Source organism: Falco naumanni, chromosome 6 (assembly GCF_017639655.2).
Source record: "Falco naumanni isolate bFalNau1 chromosome 6, bFalNau1.pat, whole genome shotgun sequence".
In the NCBI taxonomy this organism is placed as follows: Eukaryota; Metazoa; Chordata; class Aves; order Falconiformes; family Falconidae; genus Falco; species Falco naumanni.
In genome coordinates this window covers 62432314-62456425 of record NC_054059.1, presented here as the reverse complement: position 1 = coordinate 62456425, position 24112 = coordinate 62432314, and the positions used below count along the sequence as shown (strand labels likewise).

The following is a 24112-nucleotide window of genomic DNA, read 5'->3' as shown; positions in this document are numbered from 1 at the left end:
CCTATAAGAAAGTCACATTTGGAAAAGATGGAAGCATGGATTGCTAGTCCCTCTGCAAAATACCTAGACCTGCCCTCAGCCCTGTCCTGTTGGAGCGGGTCTGTGTTTTGGGCAGCAGGACAGGAAAGGGTGTCACTCTGAAATGCTAAGGCAGTCTTGAGTTCATGTTGAAATATCTTTTCCTCCAATACCCCTAAAATGAAGTTTGATTTGACAATAATTCATTGGTTCTGTGGCAATATTTAACAACATTAAGAACAAACAGCTTCAAGAATCTAATAATAATGTTTACTTTTGTAAAAAAGGAACAGCAGACAAACTAAAAAAGATTAAAAAAGATTTGCATCCACAAAACAAAATAATTTCTTTTCTCCCATGAACACCTGTTTTATTTTCTGATACAGCAGAAGTACATGTACTTGAAGTCTAAGCAAGGCAATTAATCTGGAGTCTTCCATCATCACAGTCATGGGGTTATTTTTTTTTTTTTTTTTACAAGAGGACTCTGGAAGCACAGATCCTGCTGTGCAGAGCCATCACATTCCTTCATGAGAACAACCTGGTGGGAACAAAAAATCTAAGGAACAGCATATAATTATTCCAGTAAAGAAATGACAAAACACAACAATGGTTATTGAGCGACACTCATTTCATTTGTTCATTCTTACAATCTGTTATTTAAAAAATAAATAGAAGACATTTTATTTTTTAGAATCCCCCACCCCTCCAGCTTCCTGATGCTTAGTCTTGCAAAACAGTGTCTTTGAGTATCAGCACAGGGATGAAAACATACCAGAATTCCTCAGCACCCCCTAATAACCTGGCTGACTTCACAACACTCCCTTCAGCCACGTTGGCTAGCATCTGCTCCTCAGCCCGTGCCTGGGAGTTCATTTCACCACAGCCTGGGTCTGAGCGTAGGAAGAGGAGTTGGTCTCAAAGTAGCACTCCAGCTGCCCGCAGAGGGCCTCGAAGGTGGGCCGCCTGTCCGCCTCCACGCTCCAGCACTGCAGCATCAGCTGGTACAGCGACGCTGGGCACGTCTCCGGCTGAGGAAGCCTGTAGCCCTTGTCCAGCATCTGGATGACCTGGTGTCCTGGCATACCTGCAATCCCAAAGGAGCTTGACAGACTACTCAGGGTCTACTTAGTGACAACACGTGCCCTTATCTCTGACTGAAAGGAGGCAAAGGAATGCCCTCCCTTGAGGTACACGTGCCCGGTGAGGGCAGGGCTGGCACAGCAGGCCCCCCTTAACAGCAACAGGCCACAGGAGTCACCAGAGGATCCCAAGCCATCAGTTAAAAACCATCTCCAGCATTTCCCAGCCCCCTCACCCCAGCTGAGCCACCTGAAAGGCACAGCAAATGGCTCTCTCTGGGTATGAGGCTTTTTCTCCACCACCTGGGTTTGCCAAAATTTTTCTGACATCTGTTTCACTTAAATTGTTCCTAAATCACTCTAGTCTAGGCGAGTCCAAAATCTCCCAAGAAAATCTGTCCTGCTGCTGAATTTTCCTCACATTTAGAAAGTTTTCACTAACATCAGCCCTAAGTTTCCTCTGGTGAAGCTATGCCATGGCATCCTGCCTGCTCTGTCACCACACGTCACGGAGAAGAGACCATTCCCCTACCTGTGCTATACCTTTATATATTAAGCCTATTGTCCTGTTCCCTTTCGGTTTTCTGCTCTTTAAATTACCTCTTGAATTGCATAATCTTTACTTCTTTTCTCTCTGAATGTAATACCAAGTAAGCAAATAGGCATGGCAAAAGGATGTAAAGTTACAGGTAAACTCTGCCTTTGCAAAGGGATAACACTGAACATATTTTCAGACAATATCAAGAATCATGATGTTATGTATCATTTATACTTGAATAGTTTATTTATGTGTGTGTGTGCATATGCACACATCTATAGTTTATACAAGGAAGAGTTGAGGATTTTTGGCTTTGATTTTCTTTTTTTCAGAACAGTTTCACAGGAGGTGACAGTGGGAATCAAAAGGCAAAATCAATTTTTGCTCTTACAGGAAATACTAGCTTGGGATCCTGTGAAATACAGTTACAGCAAACACACCACCCCTCAGGCCTGTGCAGACACAGAATAACTTTCTTTTGCTTTAGTCCTTCCCTTGTGTTCTCACCAGCACAAAATGAGCCACAGTCAATCATCTCACTGATACCTTGTGTTATTGGAGCCACAGTTCCCTGAGCATTTCTCACAGTGCTAGGAATAATGGCTGCTCTCATACCATTAAATCTGCTTTTTAGGTTGGTGACATTTTGTTCCTAATCCTTGTGATCGTTCTCTTTATGAAGACTTTCCACTGCAATACTCAAATATGAGGGAAGGGGGTAAAAACACTCTGATACATTTTTCAGACGCCTCCTTCCTCAGATGCCTGTGCAGCACTTCACACATAATAGTCTGTTCTTCCATCAGATATCCTCAAGAAAATAAATTTTAAAAACCCAAACAAACAAGGGCAGGATGGGCAACAGGAAAACCTTCCCTTTTTCCACATTCTATGAGTTGGCATCTTTCATCTGGTGCTGGAAGGAAACAGCTAGTTGGCTTAGGTTTTGTGCAACGCAGGTTGACTCCAGTGAGAAGAAGCTTGAATGGCTGCTAATCACAGCCTTTGGAAAGCTTCCAGGGAGCCTGGGGCAGCCAGAAGGTCTGACCCACTAAACTGGACCTCATCTTTCTGTACTTAACAGTCTTCACCGTTTAACGTGCCATAGTATGGGTGTTGGACTTTTTTTGTTCTCGTTCTTAAAGCAAGAAAACATTAGACATCATTCTTTTGGTAAAAGCACTTACCAGCATAAGGCATCTTCCCATAGGTGATTATTTCAAACAAAAGTATTCCAAATGACCAGACATCTGACTTAATGCTGAATTTGTTGTAGCGGATTGCCTCCGGGGCTGTCCATTTCACTGGGAGTTTTGTTTCAGGCCTAGCTTCATACACATTTTCATTTTCTACCTGTCATGGGTAAAATGAAGCAAGCGTGATTTCAGATCTGCTTCAGCAAAGTACTTAAGCACCTGACTAAGCTAAGCATGTGTTTAATCTTCTCCTTTAGACAAGTACTTGCCTTTCATGGTATTAAAGCACACACTTTCTGAAGTCTATTGTTGAATTGGACTTCACAGTTGAGAAATGCTACCGTTCATCAGAGGCTTTTCTAAAGCATTTATTATTTCAAGCAAGCACGCAGTGTTGGAGTGGCTTGTGATTAATTATGACCTGCTACTGTGAATTCTGGACATGCCATGCAAGATTTCAAAACTCTGTCAGGAGTGGCAATGTAAGCATCCTGCTGACAGCAGAAACCAAATGGCTCCACATCTGGTCTTCAGTAAACAGAGAAGGCAAGAGCAAGAGCTAATGAATTTCAGAACCTTTCTTTTGTGATTTATTGCAGTGTTGAAGGGCCATTGACTTTGATAACAATCACTTAAGCAGGTTTTGGGGACCAAAGAACAAACTCCAAGTGATTCAAATTAACATATTTGCTTACAGTGGGTCCAATTAATTCATGTAAAATGAAGATGAAAGGCACATAGAAAAAGAGAAATTATTTACTTGCAAATTTGTAGAATCATGTCCTTAAAGTTTTATAGCACAGATACCAAAACTTTGTGAACTTTTATTCTCTCTTTCATTCCTGAAGTAATTTAGTGTACATCAGTCATATCCAAGCCTTGATCAGGTTTTTCACATGCAAATCCAGGCAAATGTGTATAAGATTGTGTTTGTTTGATTAGGTTTTAATACAGAATGCACATTTCCTAGATGTAATGTCCTATAGTTTTGAAAAGACTGGTTGTTAATGTTTTGTATCTACATACTGATACAGTTCTATCTAGAAACATCTCTAGAAACAAGAAATTATTTCATTATGCTAATTAACACATCCAGAAATATAGATTTCATTTCTCACACCTGCTTCTTTGAGATCTTTGCATGTGACCATATTAGTGCTTTGGCTTAGGAGACAGAATATTCCCAAGAAAGTCTGCTGAGATATCTTTAGGACATAGTATTTTAGTAAAGTTCAGTTTTAACAAGAAATGTCAACAGCTGTAAGTTATTACCCTCTCATGTGAGGACAGAGGACAAATAACTATTGTAAGCATTGTTCATTTAAAAATATGTATTTTCCATGTTAAAAAATGTGCAATCTGAACTTAAGCATAACTAGAAGAACCAAAATTAAGCAAAACCCACTTTCAAAGTCCCTTGATGCCACTGTCAAGCCATTATTCTATACTTCAGTATGTAATAAATCCAATTCTGTTATGAACTTCAATTTCCGCTGCTTGGATGGAAAAAAACAAATGACAAGCAGAGGGCTTTTTTCTCTGTTTTTCTTTCTCAGTGCAAGAACATAAATCAATAAAAACAATAACAAGACCTCAGAAATTATGGATCACATATTGAAATGCATAAAATACGGCAAATCAAATCTTTCCAACTCTGATCCAATCATTTTCAGAGGTAGGAAATCTCATTTGTAAACCATGGCTCTTTTCTAGGGTGATCTTGGTCAGCATTATTCAGTGTTCCATGTTCTCAAGAATTAAAGAAAAAAAAACAGTTCAATGGCAAAGAATTTGAAACTACATCAGATTTAAAGCTCTGAGAGCTCACTTTATGAACTCCACTGTTAGTCATGGAGAGGAATAAGGTCCTTTTATGATTGTTACCTGCACTCACAAGCATCATGGAGGCAGCGGGGAAGTAAACAGGGAGAGAATAGCTGCCAATACATTTTTACACACCTTCCCTTACAGGCTCAGGGAAATAATTTTGCCATCATTCCTGTAATCTCTTTCCATGTGGCAGACACGCATCTTGTGGATAAAGTTTGTGCAGCTAAGGGTATTATTGCTTGCCAAGCTCCTTCCTTGGTGACTGACTAGGAAGCAGTCACAGGGATGCCATCCTCAGACTGACACAAAAGCACAGGCCAGCTTCTGGCCTGGCATGGGATAACTCAGGTAGAGGATACAAGTGAACATATTAGAGGTTGTTTTCTCCCTGGGCATGCCTTTTGCCTGAACTCTGCAATTCAGAAGCTACAGTTTGCTCTTCCACCTTGTTCCCCACAGTTAAAGTAAAGCCAATTCTGCCTCACAACCTACCTTAAAAACTCTTGCAAGTCCAAAGTCTGCCACTTTGTAAACACTGTGTTCACCAACAAGAACATTCCTAGCTGCCAGATCCCGATGGATATAGTTCTGAGATTCCAGGTAAGCCATCCCAGAAGCCACCTGAGCAGCCATGTCTACTTGATGTGTCAGGAAGATTTGGGAGCCTGCATCTTCTGTTTAAAAAGAACATGACAAGGATAACGTACTATTTATGGTACTTAGATATAAATAACATAACAGTTGACTGGTTCAAACAGCCAACACAGATCAACGAAACCATGCAATACAATAAAGTAACAGCTGGACCAAATGTCACAGGTCAGTGAATGATACTATTTAAAGTCATACAGCTAGTTTCACAATAACTAAGTAACCTGTCCCATCTTCTCTAAAAGAGTAAATACTAAATGCAGCAGTTGACCTAGGCCTGGAAGGAGCTGCTGACACAGTTCAAAGAAAAAGGCATTTATCTACTGATAGCAATGCAATGTTTGCCTTTCTGACAGGTGGATAACCTGTTCTAAACTGTGAGTAAGAGTTAATGTCAGTACTCACTGGGTGTAGCCAAAACTGACTAAAGATGGAAAAGCACAAAATTATCCTTGTTCCCTGCTCTCCAATGATTCCTACTAGGAAATACATACATCATCTGCTGTGAAATGTAATTCTCATTTTCACCTTCCAGTCCACTTGACTGCTTCACGCTGTTATCTCTGTTGCTGCTACTGAACAGTAGGACTCCTTGTGCTGCTTTCAAGCTGTCTGCTTCTCTAGTAGAACTTTCTGAAGCAATGCACATGCCATTCCCACCACTGTAAGATCAGTAAGTCCCAGAAACAGAGATTTGGCAACCAAAGATCATCTGTTCAGACTTAGAAGAACTCTAAGCAGAACAACTTGCCTCCATAAATGAAGGATAGAGCCTAGGTCATTAAAAAATGCAGCCAAAAACAAAGACAGGTACCCCAAAAAAAAGTCATTGGGGTATAACTTATTAGGATACAAATTCAGGGCCTTTGTGGCATTTTGGGGACAGCTGACCTCCTCATAGCAAAGAATTTATAACCTAAGGTAATCTAGGTAAGCCAAATCAGTGCTATATTCAAGCATCAACATCACCCATACCCAAACACTGCATCACTGAAGCGTGAGTGCCTGACTCTGTAGAACTCACACTCAAAACAGTTTCAACCTTGTTTCAGAATCGTAATAATATCAAAAAGCTGAATGTTTGCTGGTAGGTTTATTGGCAGTTCCTGCTTCTCATTAGGATGGTGACTTTTCCTCACTGCCTCTGTGTTAAAGAAATAAAACATTTGTAGCTGGCAGTTTTCTGATTGTTATTTTGAATTGATTTGTAGTGAAATTGTGTCTCAGCATTGTTTTGCATAGCCTCTTCCAGTTCTGGCATTTTATCTGACCTAACCTTGCAATCACCCCTTATGAAGAGTGTGAAATTCCATTGTTTACTAATCTATTCTGCAATCTTCAGGTCTTGAATTTCCTGCTCATCTGAATGTTCTGAGATGAATAGGTAAAAGAAATGAATTTTAAATTATTAAATTTGCCCTGTATGTCTATTATCCTTTCCTTTTTGAGGCTAAACTCATTGTCATGATAATCCAGTACTAAGATTATTTACTTCTATTGTTGACTCAGAAAGTCTTTTCCTCTCCCACACATATGTTTAATAGTTGCCTTGACCTTTAAAAGAGAGAGGGAGAAAAATCAGGCTAGGTGAAAATCTATGGCATAACTATCAAGAAAATCCATCATCAGGATAATGTAACACTGAATTTTTGCAGTTCTGATAACCGGCTGACATCAACATTTATTATTCAGCTTGCTGGACAAAGACATAAATCCACAAATGACACTTGTGTTGTATTTGGTCAGAAAATAACTGAATGCGTACAAGCACCTTGCATAAGTACCTGGGTTTTGGAAACCAGCTTATGTGACTCAGTTTAAAATCACTCTCTCCATGTTCCCTTTCACACTGCTTCTTCATCTGCACAGGCTGTGGACTACCTCCTGGCGAAAGCAGACAAGGATGCAGACAGACTTGAGCACAGGTTTGTCATTGTTCTTCCTGTGCTCCAGACTAGCCTGACACAAGCTTGCTCCAAGAGGCAGAACATGGCAATGTCACAGGGAAAAAAAGTATGACTCATAAGCCTCGTGTTTAATGAGCTGCTTCAGTGCAGAACAGGAGTTAGAGCTGCTAAACCCTCCCCGTCTTATGCCCTGCAGGACTCACAGGTGCATCCTGTTAAAGGACAAGGACAAGAACCACCTCTAATGGTGCAACTGCAGCTGAAAGACTATTTCTGCCACTGGGGGCTGCTTCGGATCCCAGACCACACTGACCTACTGCCTTTAGCATGTGGGCTGAGGGAGGGGAAGAGGTCACCATTGCCCCAGCTGCTGCAGTATTTCTTGGAGGGTTTCTCTGTGTGAGCTGGTTCTGTGCTGCTGCTGTTCTGGAGCTGAAAGGAAAACTGTAAGGAGGAGCCTCAGCTGATCAGAAGCTGCAAACTGTACACAAAGATAGAGGAAAGCATGGGTCTCTCTGGGATCTGGAGTACAAATCCTGTATGGTTGTCTCATAAAGATTTCTGACTATACTCCAAAATCCTAGATTGGGCCAGCCAAAGCACACAAGTTCATGCACAGCACAGCTTTAGTACAGCTGTGGAGGTTTCCAGACCAGAGCCAGCTCCCATCTGGCTGGCTGAGAGCAGTTCAGAAGAGTTTGCAGCTGTATTCATATGGGTATACATGTGCTTTAGTTTTTTTAAAACTGGTTTAAAGGAAGAAAAACTACAGCACAAAACCGAAGTTAATATAACTTCCACACCCAAAACTAGGTACTACTGATGAATTTAGAAAACCTTCCCATGGCTTATTCTTTATCCTATAAAGAAAACATAGCACCTCCATGTCCTTTTGAACTAATCTTTTTTGACAAACCTATCACGTTTATATGAAAAATTTATTAGAGAAAATATTAAAGAAAGCTTAGGGTCTGCACCCTGTTCTAAGTAATCAATATCAGTATCTTATACAGGAAAGACAGGAAAATATTCTCATTGACAGATGCCTGACAATAAAAATAAAAAAATAAGCATCTTTTTCTCCAGTTGAGAGCACTGCCTACATAATAATTCAGCAAACTTCAAGACTGAATCCTTGCCAGAACAAGCCCCAGGTCTATCAGAATTGATAAAAACACTCACACATTTATGACAATTTCATTCACATCCAATAACAAACAAAAGTTTTCTATGGAATTTTTCTCATCCTGGTGGCAGCTCAATAACTCTGCATAGCACTGATCACCAAGAAGCATCCCAAAGTACATTCACAAGGTGCACAGGGAATTCATATGCTTGTCATCATTAAGTAGCTGTCATTATGGTGGAATGAGATAGTCACTATGCATGAAATATTAGGGATTTTTAAAGCTGGAAAAACATACCATGCATTTCTAGGACGGGAAACTTAACCAAAGAATGATCTCTGGACTTTCCCTCTGTTCCAGTTTGCCATATCTACCCATATTGCATACAGAGACAGCAGCCCTCTGGAAGTGTTTTCATGATTCCTGCAGCGGCTGAGTCTCAAGAAAGCTTATAAGGAGTTGTGTGCTGACCTCCCACCAATACAGATCACTTCCAGTCACAGAGCTCTATGCAAGCTTAAAATCTCTTTTCTTATTACTGTCACTGATGGCAATGACTTCTCTCTGACCAATACCTATAAAAGCACCTGGATATCTGCCTTTACCTTTTAGTTCTGTTTATTCCCCTGTGCACAGGCCATCAGACAAGATACCACTAGGCTGGGATTCATCTGGCCATTTTTACCGTTATCTTGATGGCTGCCTGAAAACCAACTGACCTTCCACAGTCTCTGGGATGCAGGGCTACAGAAATGAGCACTCGGGCAAAGATGAGGCTGCAAGGGCAGCTGCTGTGCATGTGCTGGCAACTGATGCACACATAGGCTGCAGTGCTCATGTGTCCCGGACATGTTGTACACCGTGCACAAAGAGGATAATTTTCACCTCTTCAATAGCTGTGACTTATCCTGGATTTCTTAGAGCTATTTCTCTGGTGCAATAAATGTTTTCATGCATAGCAATCATTTCCTGATGGGACAGGCTCTTTCAATCAGATAAGCAGCAATCTGCACACAAAGGCACCGAAGATGAGAATTTAAAGGAAATTTGTGCCTTGCTACCTCTGCTCACTAAATGCCTACAAAACTGCAGATGATCTGGCCCAAGCTCATTGCAGCCCCTCTCTGTGTAGTTCCTGGTGGGACTGTCCTTCTACCAGAGATTTCTTTAGCGTAATTGTCCCTGGGCTGAGCCCCACTTAAAAAATGGTTCCACAGAGAAGATGAGGGAAGGTATGTGTCACAGTATATAGTCTGTAGTATTTCACAGGGCTTTGCCTTATGGGCTGGAGACAGAGAAGAAATTTAGCAAGATAATCACAGTGAACATTTTGTCTTCAAGAGATCATTACAGCTCTAGAGATATTTGGCATCTCAGAGACATCCGCTAAACTAAAAATGGGGAACAACACTAAAATCAAGCATTTTTCGATACCAAGGATGAACATAAAGTGCAATCATTACCCTAGTCTGTTCCAGGCTGTACAACTTTATTTTTAATTATTATTTGCCTTCAAAAGAGCACTTTTAAGTGCTGCTGAGATAAAAGCCCTGATGCTATAAGCAGGGGACAAATTCACAGTGAAAGGCTATCCCTGCCTAGTAATAGATTTCAAAGCTGTTAGGTACATGTTGTGGAAGGGCCTCTATTTCATGTCAAATATGATGACCTATCCTTCTGGATGCTTGTATTTTTATTCTGTCGGTCTATGTTCCCATCTACTCATGGAACCGGGGGGAAAAATATGGGTCATTCATTATAAGGCAAGAATCAAACTGTGAATGTGATTCTCTCCTACTTCTCAAATACTTTGGCACATTAAAAATTCATAAATCTCTTTTTTTCCTCTTTTCATATCCCCACACATGACAAATTATGTACCTTTTATATTAAACCAGGGTGTTGTACTTCTGTTTTCTATGTTAGTGTATTTACTAAACTGACGGCTGTGGCACCCCTTGAAATGAGTTTATAGTCATTTGCTTACTTTGAAGGTATTCTAGAAGACTTCCATATCTCATCAGCTCAGTAATAATATAAATAGGGTCCTCCAACGTGCAGACAGCATAAAGCTGTATAAGTTTTGGATGTCTCAAGTTCTTCATTATTTGTGCTTCCCTCAGAAAGTCCTTTGGATCCATTGAACCTGAAACAACAGCATATAACAAAACATAAGCTGAGGTTATTAAAGGCCTTCCTACCAGCCTGGCAGTCTTAAGGGAATAACTGAGATTGTTTTCTGTCTTTCAAAGTGCATTAGCATCTCAAATCTTCACAGATGCCACAGAAAACAGACAGTGCCCCTCAAATAAACAGTTAATGAGTGAAGCATGCCAGTTGCACAAGGACAGAGAACATATTTGTTCCAGCTACCAGAAATATAAAGGCTTAAATTAACCATCCCCAGGCCTTTCCCAAACAGAAAAAAGTGAGGCTAGAATGTTAACTGATATAATTTAAGCAAACAACAATGTTACAACTGGTTAACAAAGTGACCCGAAACTGAGGTAAGTGTGCTTGGGTAGTGACCATAAGGTTTCTGACAGAAAAATAGTGCTGCAATAAGAATCTGTTGCACTATTTTTTCAGCTTCAGCAATCAAAACCTGAGAGCACTGAAATCACTTTAGCATATGAAGAATAGATGTGTGCATTTTATATACATAAATACAATAACTATTTATAATTTTAATATATGTTTATAATGTTATATAGCATATTAATATAGCATATTAATAATAACATAATAGCAACCTTATTAGAAATACGAATGTATGGACATATGCAACAGCAATTTTACACTCTCTTAAATGCAGAATTATCTTAGCAACTAATGATCTAAACTTTTTAAGTGTTACATAAGGTCGTAATATCTCTAGTTCTATTCCTATACACAGTAAGCCAATGCATAAACCATGTCAAAAAAACCATGAAATGAAACATACAGAAATGGCACAGGGAGCTAAAGTCAGTGGCACATTTAGGATTACAGCTCATATGTCCTGAGTAGGGGATTGATTAGAAAAAACATGCACAAATAAATAAACAAAGCTTTCTAACCGGAATGATCCAGTAGTGATCAGATATTCTTAGATGTTTGAGGAAGATGGTAAACAACATCAACTTCACAATACTTGTATAAACAAATGTGAAATTATTCAACTACTCAAATGTTTCCTTTCTCCCAAATCAAATTAGTTTTATTAAGAAAAGATCACAGTGACGGGGGGGGGGGGGGGGGGGGGGGGGGGGGGAGGCAGGGAGTCTAATCTGCTCTATTCCATGTTTAAAAACAAACTTTTCCTAGTGTAAGCAGGCTGAGTCATTTGAGAAGCCAAGGCTGCATGATTTTTAGCATTAGGTAACAAAAAAGTTTCTTTTGGGAGTTGGCTCTGTTCCAAACATGGATGTTTAAACGAAGTGAAATGCTAGGAGGATGCTAAATGGCTCAGCAATAAAACTCCACCAGAAAATCTGTTCCACAGAACTGTCAAATGAGCCTGGGCCACCTTCACCCAACACCTACCCTGAATGCCACCTCCTGAAAAGTGCTCCAACCTCTTCCAAAACATAGCAATAATGTGTGATTTCATATCCTTGCGTCAGTGTGAGAGGAATGACTCAGAAATGCTTCTGACACAGACTTTATGAAAAAAGAGCCATTTGACATCACAACTTGTGAGAGCAAGAATTATTGCAAGGGCCAGGTGCTCCACTCTGTGTCCTGATACTTCCTTGGCAATCCCATGGGGTCCAATTTCATGATACCTTATGTACTGCTATTAGGAGGGATGGTGAAAGTTAATAGATTTCCATGCCATCAATAAATGGATAGCAACCAGTAATACATCTCCTCAACAGGTACAGGCTATACCCATGTCCTTTTGCAACTGTCAGAGGAAAGTGGGGGTCTGCCTGAAAAGTTAATGACTTACACTTGGTCTGGATAAAGCAGAGATTATGACAGGTAGAAAAAAAAAATCTGTAAGGACAATCCTATGTATTTTTCCTATTTAGAGCAGCACAATCTTCCTTTACAGCTTTATTTGAACTTTCCACCAATCCTAAATTAAAAAAAAAAAAAGAAAAGAAAAAGCAAGCCTAGGGTTGTCTTTAAAGGGTTTGGACTCAATTAGGTACTGATTTAATATTTTGGTTCATTTGCTTACTCTTCAAGATACATGCATGTGTCATGGAAATCATCCAAAAGGTTACAGAGAAGCTGCATGGTGTGAACTATTCTGCCTCCACAGGTAAATGCATAAGCATGACTAGTGATTTAGCATGGGTGCCAAAATTTTACAGGTTTATCCTAGAAAGGATAAAGTATATACTAACTTGAGGCCTACTAAATCAACTACCCTTTACGGAACATCATACAGGATTTCTTCATACCATAGAAAATGACAGTCTGATTTGTTCCTGTCATCAAAATTTGCCTACAAGGAATCTCTCAGTTTAATCATGCTATAAACTTCTTCCAACAAACTGAAACCAAGCAACATGTGTTTCACATATGACAACTTCCAATAAATTGATCAGGAGGGAAGTATTCTATTAACTGAATAGCAGCAAATCCTTCTTTATGCTGTAGAAGCAATTAATAATAATAAAGATAAGAAATCAGTAACAAAGATCGATAAGAATTATTTTCTGCATATTTTGAAGAGCATATGTAACCTTCAGTTTTACTTATATCTTTAAATAGCACAAGTAGCAGATAATGCCCAAAGCCCCCCAGAGCCCTGTAGCTCTTATACTGTAGCTAGTAAGTGGATTGGATGCTAACTGAAAGTGTCTTTATCAGTATTTTGTCTAAGATTAGGTTTTAGCAACTAACTAAGCAAAGTAAAAACTGCCTCTAAACCCAAGCAAATATGCTTGATACAAATTAGTTAGATAAAGCCTGTCACAATAGTGGGAAAGAAGTTACAATACAATTTTTGAGGACGTTTATGTAAGTAAAATATATAAAATACATGCCGCATGGAGTTTCAAATAACTTTTTCTAGTTTGCGGTTGATTAACATGTGTTTTTAATGAAATATATGTTTTCAGCTGTAAATGGTAAGCACAATATGAAGAGCAGATTACTGTAAGTAGAAACCACTTGACCAAAAAACTAGTTAACAGAAACATTTACTGAAACAAATATCCCTTGTGTAAGACACCAATTTGGGAGTAGATTGATCAGTACGGGAAGAAAATAGTTTTAATAATTTGCTTTTTGAATTAAGAATGTCTTTGTAAATGTCAAAGTTCTTCAGAACAAAGTGTTGGAATATGTTTCTTTGATGTCTTCTATGATGTGCTACTTTGCCAGCAGCCACCTCTAATTTAAGACTACTTAAAGCAGATATATCAGTTCTGATCATTTTCTTTCTGAAAATATTTTGTTCTGGAATTGAGGAAACTTCACTTTATAAGATGAACACTGATAATTTGGAAATGAGTTAGAGAGAAAGGTCAGTTATTTTCCATATTCCATTGGCCTAAATGTAAGTGGTCCTTAAATATTTGATAAGATCCACCCACGACCCTTTGCAACTTTCAATAAACCTTCTCAAATAACTACAAAGTAACCTTGTACTTCAAAGCCACCTTGTCTTCTGAATAAGTTTATACAAAATGAAATTGTGTGCAAAGTACATTAAGCATATACTGTGATCTTCTGAATAAGTTTATGCATAATAAAGATATAATATTAATAACATCATGTTGTTGGTAACACAAAAGAATGAGTGCAAGCTATTCACATTAACAGGAGAATGAGATAGGTATCTGATAATCCTCAAGTAGCTTTCTCACCATACAGAAGTGAACTGAGAAGTTAGTTTAGGGTTATGTGCTGAACTAAATGAAATAAAAGAATTTCTTTGTTAAGAGAAATTGGGAGATTCTCCTGAGGGCAAAGATTTTTATGTGGTGTATGCACTAAAGACATGACATGTATGCACTAAAGACAAGTCCATAAAGATATTGAAGAACTGAAAATATTATTAAAACCTCCACTGACAGTACCAAACCAGTAACTATTTTGACAAAGCCTCCTGAAAAAAAACTGTGCTTGGGCAGCTTCCATGCAAAGAGAGAAGCTTGGGAGTTGTTTTACAATATGATACTGACAAATGCATCCGTCAGCTTGAACAGGCATAAGGAATTTTCTCAGATACGATTAATTGGTAATGATAGATGTCTGCTTTTCATGCTGACAGCTGAAGAAGCCAGCTTGCCCAGACAATAGGTTCCAGAGAATCCATCACACTCAGCATAGGACAAAGTGCAAATCTCTCCTGCAATGATTTCCACTTAAATAAAAAAAAAAAAAACCAAACAATATATCAGTGAGAAAATAAAAACAAAAATGTGAAACGACATGGTTAGGGACCTACAGCAAGACAGTGCTGTGCAGAGCCAAAAACAAAAACAGCAGTTGCTGGCTTCTACACCATTTTCCTGTCTGCTGATTCCTACACAGAGGTGGATAACTGTGGGTCAACAACTCACAAATCAGAGACCCTCCTTAAGGCAAAGATGTTCTTGTGTTTTGTTTTTTCATTCACACACCCATCACTATGTTTTGGGCTGGTAAAATGTCACAGATGTCTCCAAAGCATAGTCAATCACCAATGAATAAATAAGACAATTATCTGAATGAAGGCATCACATTACTACTGCTTTTTGCTTATACTCACAGTGATCAACAGATTGTAATAAGGATAGGAGAGGTAATGGGCAAAACATGGACTGAGTAATGTTAGAGACAAAAAGAGGAATGATCGTGGGGAAATTTGGTGGTTGTAATTGTGATGAAGGGACGATGGGTGGATAGCGTGTAAATTGTCCACTTTGGTGGTGTGATGATGTTATTTAGATTTTGTTGTGGGGAATTCTTTCTGTTGATGTGAGTGAAGTTTGTGAAGTTTGTGTGATAAAAATGGATTTTAATGAGAATTCTTAAACATGTGGCTCACAGAGGTGAGAGGTGGAATGTATTGGGTTTGTACAGCAACATTTTGGTAGCAGGGGGGCTGCAGGGGTGGCTGCTGTGAGAAGCTGCTGGAAGCTTCCCCTATGTCTGATACAGCCAATGCCAGCTGGCTCCGAGACAAGACCCACCACTGGCCAAAGCCGAGCCCATCAGCAACAGCAGTAGCGCCTATGGGATAATGTATTTAAGAAGGCGGGGGGGGGGGGGGGGGAACCCTCAGCAAGAGAAACTGCAGCCAGAGAGAGGTGTGCGAATAGGTGAGAGCAACCACTCTGCAGACACCCAGGTCAGTGCAGAAGGAGGCAGGAGGTGCCCCAGGCACTGCAGCAGAGATGCCCCTGCAGCCCATGGTGAAGCCCATGGTGAGGCAGGCTGTGCCCCTCAGCCCATGGAGGGTAACGCTGGAGCAGGTACCCACCTGCAGCCTGTGGAGGACCCCATGCCAGAGGAGGTGGATGCCCCAAGGAGGCTGTGACCCTTTGGGAAGCCCAAACTGGAGCAGGCTCCTGGCAGAACCTGTGGAAAGGGGAACCCACACTGGAGCAGGTTTGCTAGCAGGGCTTGTGACCCTGTGGGGGACCCACGCTGGAGCAGTCTGTGAAGACCTGCAGCCCATGGGAAGGACTAACATTGGAGAAGATCATGGAGGACTGTCTCCCATGGGAGGGACCCCACACTGGAGCAGGGGAAGAGTGTGAGGAGCCTTTCCCCTGAGGAGGAAGAAGCAGCAGCAATGTGTGATGAACTGACCACAAGCCCCATTCCCCTGTGCCACTGGCAGGAAGGAGGTAGAGAAAATCAGGAGAGACATTAAGTGTGGAAAGAAGGGAGGGGTGGGGATGAAGGTGTTTTTAAGCTTTGGCTTTATTTATCATTATCTTACTCTGATCTGGCTGGTAATAAACTTAATTTCCCCAAGTTGAGTCTGTTTTGCCTGTCATGGTAATTGATGACTGATCTCCTCCTGTCCTTATCTTCACCCACAAGCCTTTTGTTGTATTTCCTATTCCCTGTCCATCTGAAGGGGGGGGGTGGGCGTGGGGGGGATGGTGAAGGGAGATGATGGTAGTGATAGAGCAGCTTTGGTGGGCACCTGGAATCCAGCCAGGGTCAACCCAGTACATCAAAAGACTAGTTTAATTAAGAGTCTTGTGGCTCTTCCTTCAAGATTAATAGAAATCTTGTATAAATACAAAGATCACAGACTAGTCATTCTGACATGTTGAAGGTCTTCATAATCCACCACTGGCTCTGAAAAAAGCCTCTGAAGAGTCGGGGGGGAAAAATGGTTCTGGATCAATAGATTTCATCTTCTGATGTTTTTGACAGTGAAGTATTTAACATTCTGTTTAGAGATGGACAACAAACTTCTAGCAGAAACAGGAATTCATTGAAAAAGGATGGTTCATTAAATCTGAGAACATCTCTGGTTGAGCCCCTTTTCCTGCAAAATCTCCCTTACAGTCCATAAGGTCTGTGTGTGGAGCCCTGTTGTCCATAGACAGAGGACTGCAAACCCCAGACCCTGAAGCTGGTTAAACTAGATACTCTATAACCATAAAGGCAGGAGGTAAAGCCTAGGAACCTCAGTCCTTCCACAGTTCTTGGTCAGACAGTTCCCAGGCTTACCGGTTTAAGATCTCATAGGCTCCACCAGCTCAACATTTTCCTCAGGTTTTTTACTGTTGTAAGTTCTGTGGAATTAGAGAACACTGCTGGTAGCTGAATTCACCTCTTCCAACTGTAGACAATTATCCAGGTACCTAGATATGAGGTAGTTGTCCAGACTTCACAACCAATGGACAGAAACATGCTTTAATAGCTTGTTATTCTCTCATTATAATGTACATTTTTAATCTATAGTATCTGACATGTAGGTGTTTATTTCTTCCCAATAATTATTAAAAAAGCCTGATGTATCTAAAATGTTAGATGCCTAAAACCAGGAAAAATGTAGCTAGTATGCTGTGCATCAATGTTTCTGAAAGAAAGACTTGTGAAATTTCCAGTTTGTGTGCAATATCTGAGAAATTGGCTCTTGCTCCAAATTGGAATGGAAACAGATTTCTCAATACCTTAATTACTCACAAGTGGGGAATCGCACATTTGCAGCAAGTGAGAACTGGTTCTAGGAAAATTCCATCACTGCTATCTCACCAGAATTCTGGGAGGTTAATTTTTCCTACAGGTTGGAAGGTCATCTACCTAAACAGAACCATTTTAAACCCTTTATCAGCCACAGCTAGAAATTGGTGTCAGTCCAGAAAAAGTATTTGAGAAATGAGAATACCATATAACAAGAAACTATATTTAGCCCTTCTAAAGGCAATTGAAAATTGGTTTAACCCTGTCTGTATGTAATTCCAGAGTGGAAATAAAAAATACTGCATATGAGGAGGCTTCTGTTTCATCACAAGAACACATAACAAGAGTTACAGAGAAGACAACAGGTAAATCCAGATGAGAAATTAGGCCACATTCTTACAGGTATAGGAGATACCATTAATACAAACTGTCAAAGACAGCAGAGGCAACTTCTCTCTGTGCCTCCATCTCAGGACTAGAAGAATTCTAGTTACCTAGTCAAGAACAAGCTGTGTTTTGATTAAATATTAATATCTCAGAAGAGGGGGGAAATGTAATGGCATATAACAACAGCAAAGTATTCACAGTACACATGATCTAGGACAGAGAAAAACTCCAACCAGCAGAAATTCCTTCTGGTCTTCAGGCCTATAAATCTACGACATACTGATTGCATTATGCTCTTCTATATTTTTTACTACATGATTACCTTACTTGCTTAACCTGCTGTTGCTTGGTAATGTGAGCATGGTTCCATGTCACAAAATTCTCTAGTGGTAAAGCCATTTTAACAGAACCCTACATTTGTCAGATCACTTTCAGCTTATCACACTATTCTCTTGTTCTGATTGCTTTCTTTTCCAGTGGGTCTATACTGTACAGCAGCTTAGCAAAAAGACTTTGATTTAAAACATGTCCCCTTCTCCCTCAGTGTAAAGACAACTGATTTAGATCTTTGAGCCAAGCAATACAAGAGGATTGTTTTACAGTGTGTTACACTGGGAGCCTGAAATGATGTCTATGTGAATATTAGAAGCTTCAATCATCAACATGATGTATTTCTTGATTACTCATGAAGTACTGTGTTTTCCATTCACTTATCTTCATATTATGATGAATAAAATTATCAGACCTAGCCTTTGCTGTAATTTTATTAGTATGAAGCTAAGCATTTATTACTCAGACTAGGGTGAGGGTACTGGGGTTTTCCTTTAATTATTGAAAAGTTATTCCTCATGGGCAACGATGAGAACAAGCTATGGAAAACCAGTGTAAACTGATTACAGTAAAGCATGCCAAATGGTGAAAAACATTGTATAGAAGAAGATAATTCCCTAGAGAAGTGTACTACAAGGTTAAATGCTTCCATTTGAGATTGTTTGAACCATTTTTGTAGAACGAGATAGTTTGCAAAGTACAGTGATAAGAAATTCAGTATCACCTATATAATTTATCAAGATGACTTGGAGCATCAAAGTCTTCATTCTGAGCATCATTAAGTGCAATGCACAACTTCCCTATCACAGTATTAGATCACAAACTCTCTGCTATCCAAGCATCACATCCAGGTGGGGCTTGTGTCTGCCCTGACTCAATATAACTCCCTGTGAAATCAATGAGACTACTACTGTTGACTAGAGTGAAAAAAACCAGAGATGGAAAAAGTATTGATTAATCAAGCCCTTTTTTCCAGCTGAACTATGATACCACAAAAAGTATCACAGTTGAAGGGGCTTCTTCCATTATACTGTGCCAGTCTGTACATAAAAATGAGTCTGCAGCGAATATTATGTTTATTCCAGTGTAAAAAGTAATTTTTAGCTAGCAAACCTATTGAAGAAGTTTATATGACCATTTTTTTCTTGTTTTATAGTCTTCTGTATGTGCATTCTTAGGATATCCTATTATTATAGAAACATAAGAAAAACCCCTTCCTGCCTATGCGCTCTAAAATTATAGTGTTTTCTGCAAGCTTTATCAGCAAGACATTGAAAGGATACTGAATTGAACAACAGTCAAAGAATGGATCTCCATAGATCAGTTTGGCCTTGAACACATTCAAATGTTTCAGATGAAAAATGAAGGCAAATTGCAGCTGGAACTTGCCACTAGAGTTTCACGTATTTCGCGGTAGTCTTGTCATTCTGATTCAATCCATTATTAACACAGAAGTTTGTTTCACAGAGAAAAGTATTATGTACTGTCCCCATTATACAGAAGAAAAAGCTGAACTAGTGTTGTTTTGAATTTAATTATTAAGAGGAGATGAAATATAATTAAGATAGCTTCCTATTTTTGTATATGCAATACCAGATAAATGTCAGCTGCACTTCCCTGCTAAAGAAGGTTGAAATGTATGCGTTGCCATTTGTTCAAAATCTAATTCTAAAAGAAAACTTAATATCACCAAAAAAAATGAGATATCTTAGTCTTGTTCTTTATTCCAGCTTCATTTATTTCCTTCTTTAAATATCATTTAAGAAATTTCACACTTTACTAAGGACCCTTCAGTCTTCTGCAATAAAACAGACCTTTCGAGATGTTGCATTAAATCATTTAAGGAAAGTAAACTCAGATGGACAAATTAGGTTCTTATCTCATGGAGAAGAAAGGGAAGCATCATATTTGATTGTTTAAGCAGAGGTCTAGACTGTCAGAAATACGAAGCAAATCCCTCTCTTTACACATCCAGACTTGTTCTTTCTTTAGCACCACACTAAGAAAAAATATGGTTACCACAGCTCAGTGAAAGTCTTCTGAAAACAATGGGACATCTAAAACATCTGAGATACACAAAGAATCTGGCTGAGCTGTTTAACCTAAAGAAAGGAAGACCAAAGAGGAACTTGATAGTTTTTTTAGTATGTGCAACACTACTGTAAAGAGGAAGAAAACAATTAGGTACTCTTTAGTCATTGTGTATAAGACAAGAGGTAATGGGCCTGTACTGCAAAATGAAAGACTCAGGTCAGACACAAGGAGAAAAAGACTGGTATCAGACTTGTGGTTTCAGAAATCAATAAAAATAGGCATATGGATCCCTGGAACAAAAGGCATAGGCTTAGTGAATACCATCTTAGGAAAGGGAAATAGACAAAGACATTTCAAGACAGTTTCTGTGTTTACTGGGTCACTAGGGAGATGGATCAGTTCTCTGAAAAAAAGTATGCTTGCACATGAATCATAGAAGGACTTTAGTATGAGCAGTTTCTCTAACTTCAGTTAAGTAGAGAAAAAAAAGGTGCTTATTTTCTTTCAATTTGCAAGCCCCAAACCAAACAATATCCTGACACAAGATAGCCCTAAAACACATGCTTAAATTCCTCCCTGTTCAGGAGACCATTCAAGCAGAGCTCAAGCATGTTTTTGTTATTCTGAATCAAAGATCTGAACCTGTTATGCTTGCTGAAACATGATCGTTAATGGCCAACACAAGCTTTTTCAATTAACCACAATTTATTATATTGTTATGTCTTTTTTTAAAAAAATGTGTATCATCCAAGCTACTTTATCTATGTGGTTCTTGCCATCTGCTGGCAGATATTTTATGTTGTCAATTTAAGGTTAATGAAAAATAATTAAGAAAAAGGTTAAAAGCTATATTAGTATATGTGTATCAAAAACTTTGAGAAATTTTATTCAATCAAATTAAGATTAAAGCACTTCTTAAATACAAACTTAACATAGTACCTATTCTATATATTACCTAAGGAATCACTATAATATAGCATCTAATCACTAGAAGAAATTCTACAGATGACAAACCAGTAGTAAATCAATTACTTCACCTACAGAGAAACGTAGTCATTCAGTTCCATACAAGCAACATTGTACAAAAGAGATGGCCTTGCTGGGATAGCATTTTTATGTAATATAGATGTTGCATAAGAAAGAATTCAGCTCATATGGAAACAGAAAGTTGTATAAATTTGTAATTTCAAATACCAAAGAACATCTGGACCTTGAGGTTTACTAATCTTCATGTTTAAGTGCATGGATTTTAAGACTGATTGCATATATGGATAGGGTCTCTTTTCAGTAGCATTTAAAAAATAAATGAGCACCCTTGCTAACATTTCACATTATTAGCACTTAAGACTAATTCACATACCTGGTTTTAATGTTTTGATTGCCACAGGGGTGGTATTGTTCCACCGTCCTTCCCATACCTCACCAAATTGACCAGATCCTAATTTTTTCAACAATTTCAGAGACTGACGGTCTATCTCCCACTGATCAACAGTTTTATATGACAAATCAAAAGTAGTGGGAATTTGTACCTGGTAAAAATAAAAATAATACAGTAATTGAGACATAATATTTTTCAACAGCATATGTTAAGTCATTATTAACTATGTCATGTTTAGTCACACCCGATATAAATGTTTCCTTAGAGTACCCACACATGATAAAGTGATCTGAAAACATAAAATACAGCCCACATCTGGGTACTTTTCTTAGAAATAAGAAATACTCTAAAGAAAATATCCTGCCATTAAAAGTAAAAACTAGAAATCATCCCTCTAGTAAGCCTTTTGAATAGTGGCGTATTGCTTGCCTGAACCTTGTGGGTTTGTCTCAGTAATTACTTATGGACAACTAGAATTATGAAGTTGGAGATTTCATCTCCATATACATTTATAAGAAGGTATTTATAAATCATGATTTGGCATATTTTCTGCTCCAGCCACGTATGATTTGTCCAAAATGGCACGGTATTTTTTTATCAGCCTGTTAGCTTCAAGAACAAAACTGTAGCGCTGCCCAGAACTTCCTGAAAATAAGCAGATCATCAGCATCTTGAAATAGTAGAAGCAGATACGGGGATAACACTTTCTGACTGTTGAGTTAGCTTACAAACAATAGGTTGCACAGTTTAGCATCTACTCTTACCTTTAGGCATGGCTTTCCCAGCACCACGCAGAGACCATCACTGTTCTTACTATAATAGTCAACAAACTCATTCAGAGTTTTGAAAGTCTTCCTTCTGCTTAGGAAAAAGCCTCCTTCATCCAGCTTTCTGATCCTGTAGTGCTTCACAGATACACCATCAAAAACTAAGAAGATTTTAATATATTAAGTTTGCAGGAATTATAGCAGTGGTACAATACAGCTTATTGCCAAACCATCCTAATATTCCTAAATGTATTTATGAGGACCTTAGAATAAATAATTTTAGTCTCAAAGATGACAACTATAAAAAACCTCTTTCAAACCAAAACCCACTGTTTACATAGCTTAATGTATCTAGTCTATCGGTCTTCAACCATTCAAGTTTGGAAATTCTTGTTTGCACCATACGAAATGACACAAAACACATAAATGCATCTTCTGTGAGGCAGCTTTTATTTTCCATCTTTTAGGACACCAGAACCAGCCAGGAGCATCTAATTCACAGTAATCATTTAATCAGTTTTTAATATTTCATTTGTCAGTGTTAACGTTCCAAATAGCAGCTGCTGTGCTGGCAGGCATTTTAAAGCAAACAGAACTCCACACAGCCATCATTCTCTGAAAAGCACTTACATTTTCCAAGGGGTTTACTGAGCTTCCCGTCTGTTTGGAATATGTAAAAGTCAGACCAATAATGCTCTTTTTCAAGTAGCTGATGACTCCCTTTCCATTGAAATGTGTTTTATTCTGATCTGTTGTTTCCTAATCAACAAGACGTTTCTCTCCTTACCTCCTGTAGATTATTTACATACTTGTCATGATGCCCAAAGTGTCCTTTCCTGTGACTGTCAGAGCACCCTTTAGAGGCGTCAGAAAGAAGGCTGGGCCACTGCATGCTGGGGCTAGACCTGGACCAGCAGCAGGCCAGAGATGGACAAAAAATGCATTGTCACTCACTGTGTGCATTACTGAAGGAATATTAGGTTTGTAATTGCCACTTTTGATGTCTCTGTCATATATGGCTTTGAGTAGTGGTCTTCAAAGCAAGGTGTGTGCAACCCAGACAGTGTGCGCAAGACAGTCCGTTGGGGTGTGGGAAAAAAGTATTTTTTGTACCATTAATAAGACAAAATAAATATTTTAAAAATACTGATTATTTCATCTTTATCTCATCCTTTTTAAATTTTTTTGTATGTTCTATAATGTACATAACCATACCAAAGGGTAACTGATTTAGCTCCCATCAATGCCACAGCTGTTAAATCTAATAGTAACAATGTTCCTCAATGAACCTAGCTGGTAATGAGGAATCCTGACCACATAAAGCATAACTTCAGAGGGAAGGTGTTTAAGTAGTAGGATAAATTTGCTGCGTCTCAAACAGAAGATGCATGCATCAGTGGAAGGAGGTTTTCTGATCCTAGGAAGTTCAGATGGCAAAATGCTCAGCGCTCAAGGAATGGTACCAAGCGGTAATGAGATTGTGAGAGACAAATATTTGAAAGTGTGGATGGGAGGGGGGTTGCCACCTGTTAGAGCTGGTGTGGGAGCAAGGTGAAGGGACACAGGTTGTCCAGTTAGGGCGGGGGCCAGTGAGATTGAGAATTGCGCTAGTGAGCCTGGAGAATGGCCAGAAGGAGAAACATTGGAGCAGGACTAAATGTGAAGCACCACATTTTGGAAAAATACAAGAATAGATAGAAATGGGAACATAAATCAGAGGGGTATCTCACGCTCCATTTAATGAAACAGCATAGTGCTTTTCCACGATGAGTGGAGAACAAGCTCTCAAGGG

General features: G+C 39.1%; 1 protein-coding gene across 1 annotated transcript in view; it reads right to left on the bottom strand.

Moving 5' to 3' along the window:
* Nucleotides 1-469: 469 nt before the first annotated feature.
* The window catches only part of FRK (fyn related Src family tyrosine kinase), a 53698-nt gene continuing 30055 nt past the window's right edge, over nucleotides 470-24112 (bottom strand). The window contains exons 3-8 of the mRNA XM_040598305.1: nucleotides 22318-22481; nucleotides 21536-21704; nucleotides 10337-10495; nucleotides 5157-5338; nucleotides 2826-2991; nucleotides 470-1105 (exon numbers count right to left, since the gene is read on the bottom strand). Of these exons, the coding sequence (XP_040454239.1) occupies nucleotides 891-1105; nucleotides 2826-2991; nucleotides 5157-5338; nucleotides 10337-10495; nucleotides 21536-21704; nucleotides 22318-22481 (1055 nt within the window). The 3' untranslated portion in view covers nucleotides 470-890. The remainder of the gene's footprint in view (nucleotides 1106-2825; nucleotides 2992-5156; nucleotides 5339-10336; nucleotides 10496-21535; nucleotides 21705-22317; nucleotides 22482-24112) is intronic.